At 48.6% G+C, this 13,135-nt stretch overlaps 1 protein-coding gene across 1 annotated transcript in view; it reads left to right on the top strand.

Annotated features, from left to right (window-relative positions):
- The window catches only part of HSPA4 (heat shock protein family A (Hsp70) member 4), a 506,168-nt gene that overhangs the window by 154,975 nt on the left and 338,058 nt on the right, over positions 1-13,135 (top strand). Inside the window, exon 11 of the mRNA XM_069244722.1 lies at positions 711-844. Coding sequence (XP_069100823.1) covers positions 711-844 — 134 coding nt within the window. The remainder of the gene's footprint in view (positions 1-710; positions 845-13,135) is intronic.

Here is a 13,135-nt window from a genome sequence, read left to right as displayed (position 1 = left end):
ATACTAATCCTGGATAACTGCAGTTACATGTAACTAACTCATTTTCTTGCTGTGCTTTTTTCAAAGACACTAATTTTGAGAAGTGATTGTTTTCTTTGTTGACATTGTGGAACTGCTTTGAAGCTGTGGTTTGTTTACTGTCAATGGATGGAATATTTGAACGGGCATTATACTAAACCAGCATTTTTGACTTATATTTATTTCATTTTGATGTGAAGTGTTACTTGAATCATTTGAATGGGGCTAAAAGGCATGTCACTGAGGAGGGCCTCACGACCCATTGCTTTGCGAGTGGAAAAGTAGTCTTCCTCTCCAAAAGCAAGGAGTAGCTTCTGACACACTGCCCCACAGCCTGAACTGCACAAGCAATCCTCCAGTGAAGGGAATTGAACTCCTCTGCCCCCAATGAACCCTCAATGACCACTCCAACCCAAATCTCTGCCCCTCTCCTCACCCCACCCCGCAGTGGGACATGGAAACAAAAAAAGAAACGTTTCTCTATAAATAAAAGAATTTTTTGGCAAGTAACCTGTACATAAGTACTTGTTTCTTGGTAATGATAATACTGAAAGTTGAAGTAAGGTCCGTAAACTATCAATCAGCAGTCCTTCTGAATAGAGGTAGAGTCTGCTTTACAGGGGTGTTTGAATGGACGGTTCTGTACATCAATAATGCTGACATAACTTATTAATTTATTAACTTGTTTACAGTGATTGTGAGGTTTTCCCGAAGAATCATGCTGCTCCCTTCTCAAAAGTTCTGACTTTCTACAGAAAAGAGCCGTTCACGCTAGAAGCATATTATAATTCTCCCAAAGAGCTGCCTTATCCAGATCCCACAATAGGTAAGTAACAATAGAATGAGAAATGGAACGTTCAGCTGAGGGCACAACAAAAACATATACAAGCTTGCTTTGTTTTGTGAAATATTACCTGTCTCCTTGCTTCTTAATGGTTGATGGCTAATTTGCTTGACCTTCCCTTTCTCCATTATTGACCTTTTATTAAAATGTTAGGTCTGAATATCCCTTCCTGTACATGATGTGTTTTGTAATCTGCTGCAACTGCTGACCATTTTCAGTTGTGGAAAATGATAACAATTAGCCTATTCAGAAGTAACTTTGATTCTCTTCCAGAGGATGCCCATCAATAGTCATACAAGTACTGAATATTCCTATATTCCTGCCCGGGACCCCAGAGAGTGTGTGTGTGTGTGTGTGTATGTGTGTGTATATATATATTCGGCTTCATTGCGCATGGGCGTCGACTCCATCTTAGATTGGGTTTTTTCCGCCATCGGGTTCGGACATGTTCCTTTTCGCTCCGTGTTTCGGTTCGGAAAGTTAGTTAGAATCTCGGAAAAATCGACGGTATTGTTTGCGTTCGGTATCGGGTTAGTTACTACAGATCGACACCGATTTTTTTTAATTTTTTTTTTTTTTTTTAAATTTTTTTTTTAAGAGCTCCGGTGGCCCTTCGGGGTTTTTTTGATCCCCCGTCGGGCCTGGTCATCCCGGCCACGTGTCCGTATACAGATCAGCACCTGGTCTGTAACTTGTGTTTGTCTCCAGAACACCAAGAATAGACTTGTGAAGCCTGTCGAGCGTTTTGGTCGAGGAAGACATTAAGAGACCGAAGAGCAAGAAGACTGCAAATGGCGTCGGCGCCGACAGGACAAAGGCATTTGGAGGAGTAAGAGGAAAGCTGCTCCATCCAGGAGTCGGACTCGGACGAGCTCGATCCCGAAGAAACACCAAAAACCGTGAGTAAGACGTCGAAACATAAAACTCACGAGAAGACCACAAAAGCCCAGGAGACGCCACCGCCAACAGGCCATGGCTTAACCCGTAAAATAGGTGAACGTCCATCGGCAACGAAAACGGGCACGCTTGTGTCGAAGTGATCCGACTCCGGTCGAGATACCGGCACACAGCAATCTTGACCCCGAGACAGCGGCACCGAGCAAGTTCGGCACCGAGACAGCGGCACCGAAATGGGTCGGCACCGAGAGATCACGACGCCGAAAATAAAGAAAGTGTCGTCGGAGCCGAAAAAGGCTACCGAAAAGGTTTCCATTCTGAAACATCCAGCATCGGAGCCGAAATCAGGTTCCTACACAGAGGAACAGGGATTGTCCTCCCAAATGCAAGGACATAAGTTCGGACAAAAACTAGAATCAATGGAGTCAGACTACACTCAAAGGAGACTCCACATTCAAAAGGACACAGGGAAGATAAGCACTCTTTCCCCCAATTAAGATGAAAAGAAGACTTGCCTTTCAAGAAAAGGACAAGCAGCCACAAGCAAAGGTGGCAAGACAGACAACTCCGCCACCATCTCCACCACCATCAATACACACATCACCGGTATACACTCCACCCCTGATGCAATCCCCAACGCATACCGCAATAAGTCAAGACGATCCCGACGCATGGGACCTTTATGATGCGCCAGTATCGGATAACAGCCCAGACTGTTACCCAGCGAGACCGTCCCCACCTGAGGACAGTACATCCTACACGCAGGTGGTCTCAAGGGCAGCAGCTTTTCATAATGTCACCTTGCATGCAGAACCGATTGAGGATGACTTTTTATTTAATACACTATCCTCCACTCATAGCCAATACCAGAGCTTACCTATGCTACCGGGAATGCTAAAACACTCCAAACAGGTGTTTCAGGAGCCTGTGAAGGGCAGGGCCATAACTCCAAGGGTGGAGAAAAGGTACAAGCCACTGCATACAGATCCTGTGTATATCACGCAGCAACTAACACCAGACTCTTTGGTAGTAGGGGCAGCACGCAAGAGAGCAAACTCTCACACCTCGGGAGACGCACCACCTCCAGACAAGGAGAGTCGCAAATTTGACGCTGCAGGGAAAAGGGTTGCAGCACAAGCAGCAAACCAATGGCGCATTGCACTTCTGGCAAGATACGATAGGGCTCATTGGGACGAAATGCAGCATTTCATAGAACACTTACCCAAAGAGTTCCAAAAGAGGGCACAGCACGTGGTGGAGGAAGGACAAAGTATCTCAAATAATCAGATACAGTCAGCAATGGATGCAGCAGATACAGCTGCAAGGACAGTAAATACTGCAGTAACAATAAGGAGACACGCATGGTTGTGTACGTCAGGATTCAAGCCGGAAATACAACAAGCCGTGCTGAATATGCCTGTAGGAAGTTGGCTCTGTATGTACTATTTCAAAGTAAGGAATAGTATGCACAGAGTCCAAGGGTTCCCCTTAGAGGTAAGATAGTGGCAAAAAGAGATAATACTAATGCTCTATTTTGTGGTAGTTTGGTCGAGCAGTAGGCTTATCAGAGGAGTAGTGTTAAGCATTTGTTGTACATACACACAGGCAATAAATGAGGAACACACACTCAAAATCCAGCCAATAGGTTTTGTTATTGAAAAATATATTTTCTTAGTTTATTTTAAGAACCACAGGTTCAAATTCTACATGTAATAGCTCTTTTGAAAGGTATTGCAGGTAAGTACTCTATGAACTTTGAATGATTACAGTAGCATTTATACTTTTTACATAAAACACAAATAGCTGTTTTAAAAGTGGACACAGTGCAATTTTCACAGTTCCTGGGGGAGGTAAAGTATTGTTATTTTTAGCAGGTAAGTAAATCACTTACAGGTCTCAGTTTTGGGTCCAAGGTAGCCCACCGTTGGGGGTTCAGAGCAACCCCAAAGTCACCACACCAGCAGCTCAGGGCCGGTCAGGTGCAGAGGTCAAAGAGGTGCCCAAAACACACAGGCTTCAATGGAGAGAAGGGGGTGCCCCGGTTCCGGTCTGCCAGCAGGTAAGTACCCGCGTCTTCGGAGGGCAGACCAGGGGGGTTTTGTAGGGCACCGGGGGGGACACAAGTCCACACAGAAAGTACACCCTCAGCAGCGCGGGGCGGCCGGGTGCAGTGTGCAAACAAGCGTCGGGTTATCTGTAGGTTTCAATGGGAGACCAAGGGGTCTCTTCAGCGGTGCAGGCAGGCAAGGGGGGGGCTCCTCGGGGTAGCCACCACCTGGGAGAGGGCCTCCTGGGGGTCACTCCTGCACAGAAGTTCCGATCCTTCAGGTGCTGGGGGCTGCGGGTGCAGGGTCTTTTTCAGCCGTGGGGAAATTAGAGTTCAGGCAGTCGCGGTCAGGGGGAGCCTCGGGATTCCCTCTGCAGGCGTCGCTGTGGGGGGTCAGGGGGGACAACTTTGGTTACTCACGGTCTCGGAGTCGCCGGAGGGTCCTCCCTGAGGTGTTGGTTCTCCACCAGTCGAGTCGGGGTCGCCGGGTGCAGTGTTGCAAGTCTCACGCTTCTTGCGGGGAGTTGCAGGGGTCTTTAAATCTGCTCCTTTGAAACAAAGTTGCAGTTCTTTTGGAGCAGTGCCGCTGTCCTCAGGAGTTTCTTGTCTTTCTTAAAGCAGGACAGTCCTCTGAGGATTCAGAGGTCGCTGGTCCTTGGGAAAGCGTCGCTGGTCCTTGGGAAAGCGTCGCTGGAGCAGGTTTCTTTGGAAGGCAGGAGACAGGCCGGTAAGACTGGGGCCAAAGCAGTTGGTGTCTTCTGTTCTTCTTCTGCAGGGGTTTTTCAGCTCAGCAGTCTTCTTCTTCTTGTAGTTTCAGGAATCTAATTTCCTAGGTTCTGGGGAGCCCTTAAATACTAATTTTAAGGGTGTGTTTAGGTCTGGGAGGGCAGTAGCCAATAGCTACTGTCCTTGAGGGTGGGTACACCCTCTTTGTGCCTCCTCCCTGAGGGGAGGGGGGCACATCCCTATTCCTATTGGGGGAATCCTCTTTCTACAAGATGGAGGATTTCTAAAAGTCAGAGTCACCTCATGTAAGGAAATGCCTCCTTGGCATGGTTGCCCCCTGACTTTTTGCCTTTGCTGATGCTATGTTTACAATTGAAAGTGTGCTGAGGCCTGCTAACCAGGCCCCAGCACCAGTGTTCTTTCCCTAACCTGTACTTTTGTATCCACAATTGGCAGACCCTGGCATCCAGATAAGTCCCTTGTAACTGGTACTTCTAGTACCAAGGGCCCTGATGCCAAGGAAGGTCTCTAAGGGATGCAGCATGTCTTATGCCACCCTGGAGACCTCTCACTCAGCACAGACACACTGCTTGCCAGCTTGTGTGTGCTAGTGAGGACAAAACGAGTAAGTCGACATGGCACTCCCCTCAGGGTGCCAGGCCAGCCTCTCACTGCCTATGCAGTATAGGTAAGACACCCCTCTAGCAGGCCTTACAGCCCTAAGGCAGGGTGCACTATACCATAGGTGAGGGTACCAGTGCATGAGCATGGTACCCCTACAGTGTCTAAACAAAACCTTAGACATTGTAAGTGCAGGGTAGCCATAAGAGTATATGGTCTGGGAGTCTGTCAAACACGAACTCCACAGCACCATAATGGCTACACTGAAAACTGGGAAGTTTGGTATCAAACTTCTCAGCACAATAAATGCACACTGATGCCAGTGTACATTTTATTGTAAAATACACCACAGAGGGCACCTTAGAGGTGCCCCCTGAAACTTAACCGACTATCTGTGTAGGCTGACTAGTTTTAGCAGCCTGCCACAAACCGAGACATGTTGCTGGCCCCATGGGGAGAGTGCCTTTGTCACTCTGAGGCCAGTAACAAAGCCTGCACTGGGTGGAGATGCTAACACCTCTCCCAGGCAGGAATTGTCACACCTGGCGGTGAGCCTCAAAGGCTCACCTCCTTTGTGCCAACCCAGCAGGACACTCCAGCTAGTGGAGTTGCCCGCCCCCTCCGGCCAGGCCCCACTTTTGGCGGCAAGGCCGGAGAAAATAATGAGAATAACAAGGAGGAGTCACTGGCCAGTCAGGACAGCCCCTAAGGTGTCCTGAGCTGAGGTGACTCTAACTTTTAGAAATCCTCCATCTTGCAGATGGAGGATTCCCCCAATAGGGTTAGGATTGTGACCCCCTCCCCTTGGGAGGAGGCACAAAGAGGGTGTACCCACCCTCAGGGCTAGTAGCCATTGGCTACTAACCCCCCAGACCTAAACACGCCCTTAAATTTAGTATTTAAGGGCTACCCTGAACCCTAGAAAATTAGATTCCTGCAACTACAAGAAGAAGGACTGCCTAGCTGAAAATCCCTGCAGCGGAAGACCAGAAGACGACAACTGCCTTGGCTCCAGAAACTCACCGGCCTGTCTCCTGCCTTCCAAAGATCCTGCTCCAGCGACGCCTTCCAAAGGGACCAGCGACCTCGACATCCTCTGAGGACTGCCCCTGCTTCGAAAAGACAAGAAACTCCCGAGGACAGCGGACCTGTTCCAAGAAAAGCTGCAACTTTGTTTCCAGCAGCTTTAAAGAACCCTGCAAGCTCCCCGCAAGAAGCGTGAGACTTGCAACACTGCACCCGGCGACCCCGACTCGGCTGGTGGAGAACCGACACCTCAGGAGGGACCCCAGGACTACTCTGATACTGTGAGTACCAAAACCTGTCCCCCCTGAGCCCCCACAGCGCCGCCTGCAGAGGGAATCCCGAGGCTTCCCCTGACCGCGACTCTTTGAACCTAAAGTCCCGACGCCTGGGAGAGACCCTGCACCCGCAGCCCCCAGGACCTGAAGGACCGGACTTTCACTGGAGAAGTGACCCCCAGGAGTCCCTCTCCCTTGCCCAAGTGGAGGTTTCCCCGAGGAATCCCCCCCTTGCCTGCCTGCAGCGCTGAAGAGATCCCGAGATCTCTCATAGACTAACATTGCGAACCCGACGCCTGTTCCTACACTGCACCCGGCCGCCCCCGCGCTGCTGAGGGTGAAATTTCTGTGTGGACTTGTGTCCCCCCCGGTGCCCTACAAAACCCCCCTGGTCTGCCCTCCGAAAACGCGGGTACTTACCTGCAAGCAGACCGGAACCGGGGCACCCCCCTTCTCTCCGTTCTAGCCTATGTGTTTTGGGCACCACTTTGAACTCTGCACCTGACCGGCCCTGAGCTGCTGGTGTGGTGACTTTGGGGTTGCTCTGAACCCCCAACGGTGGGCTACCTTGGACCAAGAACTGAGCCCTGTAAGTGTCTTACTTACCGGGTTAATCTAACAAATACTTACCTCCCCTAGGAACTGTGAAAATTGCACTAAGTGTCCACTTTTAAAACAGCTATTTGTCAATAACTTGAAAAGTATACATGCAATTTTGATGATTTGAAGTTCCTAAAGTACTTACCTGCAATACCTTTCGAATGAGATATTACATGTAGAATTTGAACCTGTGGTTCTTAAAATAAACTAAGAAAAGATATTTTTCTATATAAAAACCTATTGGCTGGATTTGTCTCTGAGTGTGTGTACCTCATTTATTGTCTTGTGTATGTACAACAAATGCTTAACACTACTCCTTGGATAAGCCTACTGCTCGACCACACTACCACAAAATAGAGCATTAGTATTATCTCTTTTTACCACTATTTTACCTCTAAGGGGAACCCTTGGACTCTGTGCATGCTATTCCTTACTTTGAAATAGCACATACAGAGCCAACTTCCTACATTGGTGGATCAGCGGTGGGGTACAAGACTTTGCATTTGCTGGACTACTCAGCCAATACCTGATCACACGACAAATTCCAAAATTGTCATTAGAAATTGATTTTTGCAATTTGAAAAGTTTTCTAAATTCTTAAAAGACCTGCTAGGGCCTTGTGTTAGATCCTGTTTAGCATTTCTTTTAGAGTTTAAAAGTTTGTTAAAAGTTTGAATTAGATTCTAGAACCAGTTTTAGTTTCTTAAAAAGTATTCCAACTTTTAGAAGCATAATGTCTAGCACAGATGTGAATGTGGTGGAACTCGACACCACACCTTACCTCCATCTACAGATGAGAGAGCTAAGGTCACTCTGTAAACTAAAGAAAATAGCAATGGGCCCCAAACCTACCAAAGTACAGCTCCAGGAGCTTTTGGCAGAGTTTGAAAAGGCCAACCCCTCTGAGGATGGCAACTCAGAGGAGGAAGATAGTGACTTGGAGGGAAATTCCCCCCCTCCAGTCCTACTTAGGGAGAGCAGGGCTTCTCAAGCCCTGACTCCACAAATAATAGTCAGAGATGCTGGTTCCCTCACAGGAGGGACCAACAACTCTGAAATCACTGAGGATAACTCCAGTGAAGAGGACATCCAGTTAGCCAGGATGGCCAAAAGATTGGCTTTGGAAAGACAGATCCTAGCCATAGAGAGGGAAAGACAAGAGATGGGCCTAGGACCCATCAATGGTGGCAGCAACATAAATAGGGTCAGAGATTCTCCTGACATGTTGAAAATCCCCAAAGGGATTGTAACTAAATATGAAGATGGTGATGACATCACCAAATGGTTCACAGCTTTTGAGAGGGCTTGTGTAACCAGAAAAGTGAACAGATCTCACTGGGGTGCTCTCCTTTGGGAAATGTTCACAGGAAAGTGTAGGGATAGACTCCTCACACTCTCTGGACAAGATGCAGAATCTTATGACCTCATGAAGGGTACCCTGATTGAGGGCTTTGGATTCTCCACTGAGGAGTACAGGATTAGGTTCAGGGGGGCTCAAAAATCCTCGAGCCAGACCTGGGTTGACTTTGTTGACTACTTAGTGAAAACACTAGATGGTTGGATTCAAGGCAGTGGTGTAAGTAATTATGATGGGCTGTACAATTTATTTGTGAAAGAACACCTGTTAAGTAATTGTTTCAATGATAAACTGCATCAGCATCTGGTAGACCTAGGACCAATTTCTCCCCAAGAATTGGGAAAGAAGGCGGACCATTGGGTCAAGACAAGGGTGTCCAAGACTTCAACAGGGGGTGACCAAAAGAAAGGGGTCACAAAGACTCCCCAGCAGAAGGGTGATGAGACAACCAAAACTAAAAATAGTAAAGAGTCTTCTACAGGCCCCCAAAAACCTGCACAGGAGGGTGGGCCCAGAGCCTCTTCACAAAACAATGGGTACAAGGGTAAAAACTTTGATCCCAAAAAGGCCTGGTGTCATAGCTGTAAACAGCATGGACACCAAACTGGAGACAAGGCCTGTCCCAAGAAAGGTTCCACTCCAAACTCCCATCCAGGTAACACTGGTATGGCTAGTCTCCAAGTGGGATCAACAGTGTGCCCAGAGCAAATCAGGGTCCACACTGAAGCTACTCTAGTTTCTGAGGGTGGGGTGGATTTAGCCACACTAGCTGTCTGGCCGCCTAACATGCAAAAATACAGACAGCAACTCTTAATTAATGGGACTAGAATAGAGGGCCTGAGGGATACAGGTGCCAGTGTCACCATGGTGACAGAGAAACTGGTTTCCCCTGGCCAATACCTGACTGGAAAAACTTACACAGTCACCAACGCTGACAATCAGAGAAAAGTACATCCCATGGCAATGGTTACTTTAGAATGGGGAGGGGTCAATGGCCTGAAACAGGTGGTGGTCTCCTCAAATATCCCAGTGGACTGTCTGCTTGGAAATGACCTGGAGTCCTCAGCATGGGCTGAGGTAGAGCTAAAAACCCATGCAGCAATGCTGGGTATCCCTGAACTGGTGTGTGTGAAAACAAGAGCACAATGCAAGGCACAGGGTGAAAAAGTAGAGCTGGAGTCTGGAAAAATGGCCCAGCCTACCAAGAGAACAGGAAAGTCAGTTGGGAAACCAACTGCAACACAGCCAAAGAAAGGGAACCTCTCTTCTCAGGAAGAAGTTCTGCCCTCTGAGGGAACTGAGCCTTTGGAGCTTGAACCTTATCAGGTTGAGCTCTTAGGCCCAGGGGGACCCTCAAGGGAAGAGCTGTGTAAGGGACAAGAAACCTGTCCCTCTCTTGAAGGCCTTAGGCAGCAAGCTGCTGAAGAGTCCAAAGGCAAGAAAAATGGAACACATAGGGTCTATTGGGAAGATGGGCTCCTGTACACTGAGGCCAGAGACCCCAAACCTGGTGCCACTAGGAGAGTGGTAGTGCCTCAGCTGTTCAGAGAGTTCATCCTAACATTGGCCCATGACATTCCCCTTGCTGGACATTTGGGACAAACCAAGACGTGGGAGAGGTTAGTCAACCACTTCTACTGGCCCAATATGTCCAACATGGTTAAGGAGTTTTGCCTCTCCTGCCCCACCTGTCAAGCCAGTGGTAAGACAGGTGGGCATCCAAAGGCCCCCCTCATTCCACTTCCAGTGGTGGGGGTGCCCTTTGAAAGAGTGGGTGTGGACATAGTTGGTCCACTGGAACCTCCCACAGCCTCAGGAAATATGTATATCCTGGTAGTAGTGGATCATGCTACCAGGTATCCTGAAGCTATTCCCCTTAGGTCGACTACTGCCCCTGCAGTAGCCAAGGCCCTCATTGGTATCTTTACCAGAGTGGGTTTCCCTAAGGAGGTGGTGTCTGACAGAGGTACCAACTTCATGTCAGCATACCTAAAGCACATGTGGAATGAGTGTGGAGTGACTTATAAATTCACTACACCATACCATCCACAAACTAATGGCTTGGTTGAGAGATTCAACAAGACATTAAAGGGCATGATCATGGGGCTCCCAGAAAAACTCAAAAGGAGATGGGATGTCCTCCTGCCATGTCTGCTTTTCGCTTACAGGGAAGTACCACAGAAGGGAGTAGGGTTCTCACCCTTTGAACTTCTGTTTGGTCATCCTGTAAGGGGACCACTTGCCCTTGTTAAAGAAGGCTGGGAGAGACCTCTCCATGAGCCTAAACAGGACATAGTGGACTATGTACTTGGCCTTCGCTCTAGAATGGCAGAGTACATGGAAAAGGCAACCAAAAACCTTGAGGCCAGCCAACAGCTCCAGAAGTTTTGGTATGACCAAAAGGCTGCACTGGTTGAGTTCCAACCAGGGCAGAAAGTCTGGGTTCTGGAGCCTGTGGCTCCCAGGGCACTCCAGGACAAATGGAGTGGCCCTTACCCAGTACTAGAGAGGAAGAGTCAGGTCACCTACTTGGTGGACCTGGGCACAAGCAGGAGCCCCAAAAGGGTGATCCATGTAAACCGCCTTAAGCTCTTCCACGACAGGGCTGATGTCAATCTGTTGATGGTAACAGATGAGGATCAGGAGGCAGAGAGTGAACCTCTCCCTGATCTTCTGTCATCAGACCCAAAAGATGGTACAGTAGATGGAGTGATCTACTCAGACACCCTCTCTGGCCAACAGCAAGCTGATTGTAGGAGAGTCCTACAACAGTTTCCTGAACTCTTCTCCTTAACCCCTGGTCAGACACACCTGTGTACCCATGATGTGGACACAGGAGACAGCATGCCTGTCAAGAACAAAATCTTTAGACAGTCTGACCATGTTAAGGAAAGCATCAAGGTGGAAGTCCACAAGATGCTGGAATTGGGAGTCATTGAGCGCTCTGACAGCCCCTGGGCTAGCCCAGTGGTCTTAGTCCCCAAACCTCACACCACAGATGGAAAGAAAGAGATGAGGTTTTGTGTGGACTACAGAGGGCTCAATTCTGTCACCAAGACAGATGCTCATCCAATTCCAAGAGCTGATGAGCTCATTGATAAATTAGGTGCTGCCAAATTTCTAAGTACCTTTGACTTGACAGCAGGGTACTGGCAAATAAAAATGGCACCTGGAGCAAAAGAAAAGACAGCATTCTCCACACCTGATGGGCATTATCAGTTTACTGTTATGCCCTTTGGTTTAAAGAATGCCCCTGCCACCTTCCAAAGGTTGGTGAATCAAGTCCTTGCTGGCTTGGAGTCCTTTAGCACAGCTTATCTTGATGATATTGCTGTCTTTAGCTCCACCTGGCAGGATCACCTGGTCCACCTGAGGAAGGTTTTGAAGGCTCTGCAGTCTGCAGGCCTCTCTATCAAGGCATCCAAATGCCAGATAGGGCAGGGAACTGTGGTTTACTTGGGACACCTTGTAGGTGGAGGCCAAGTTCAGCCACTCCAACCCAAGATCCAGACTATTCTGGACTGGGTAGCTCCAAAAACCCAGACTCAAGTCAGGGCATTCCTTGGCTTGACTGGGTACTACAGGAGGTTTGTGAAGGGATATGGATCCATTGTGACAGCCCTCACTGAGCTCACCTCCAAGAAAATGCCCAAGAAAGTGAACTGGACTGTGGACTGCCAACAGGCCTTTGACACCCTGAAACAGGCAATGTGCTCAGCACCAGTTCTCAAAGCTCCAGATTATTCTAAGCAGTTCATTGTGCAGACTGATGCCTCTGAACATGGGATAGGGGCAGTTTTGTCCCAAACAAATGATGATGGCCTTGACCAGCCTGTTGCTTTCATTAGCAGGAGGTTACTCCCCAGGGAGCAGCGTTGGAGTGCCATTGAGAGGGAGGCCTTTGCTGTGGTTTGGTCCCTGAAGAAGCTGAGACCATACCTCTTTGGGACTCACTTCCTAGTTCAAACTGACCACAGACCTCTCAAATGGCTGATGCAAATGAAAGGTGAAAATCCTAAACTGTTGAGGTGGTCCATCTCCCTACAGGGAATGGACTTTATAGTGGAACACAGACCTGGGACTGCCCATGCCAATGCAGATGGCCTTTCCAGGTTCTTCCACTTAGAAAATGAAGACTCTCTTGGGAAAGGTTAGTCTCATCCTCTTTCGTTTGGGGGGGGGTTGTGTAAGGAAATGCCTCCTTGGCATGGTTGCCCCCTGACTTTTTGCCTTTGCTGATGCTATGTTTACAATTGAAAGTGTGCTGAGGCCTGCTAACCAGGCCCCAGCACCAGTGTTCTTTCCCTAACCTGTACTTTTGTATCCACAATTGGCAGACCCTGGCATCCAGATAAGTCCCTTGTAACTGGTACTTCTAGTACCAAGGGCCCTGATGCCAAGGAAGGTCTCTAAGGGATGCAGCATGTCTTATGCCACCCTGGAGACCTCTCACTCAGCACAGACACACTGCTTGCCAGCTTGTGTGTGCTAGTGAGGACAAAACGAGTAAGTCGACATGGCACTCCCCTCAGGGTGCCAGGCCAGCCTCTCACTGCCTATGCAGTATAGGTAAGACACCCCTCTAGCAGGCCTTACAGCCCTAAGGCAGGGTGCACTATACCATAGGTGAGGGTACCAGTGCATGAGCATGGTACCCCTACAGTGTCTAAACAAAACCTTAGACATTGTAAGTGCAGGGTAGCCATAAGAGTATATGGTCTGGG

The sequence above is a fragment of the Pleurodeles waltl genome, chromosome 7 (assembly GCF_031143425.1).
Source record: "Pleurodeles waltl isolate 20211129_DDA chromosome 7, aPleWal1.hap1.20221129, whole genome shotgun sequence".
Taxonomy (NCBI): Eukaryota; Metazoa; Chordata; class Amphibia; order Caudata; family Salamandridae; genus Pleurodeles; species Pleurodeles waltl.
This window is presented reverse-complemented; position numbering and strand designations above follow the sequence as displayed.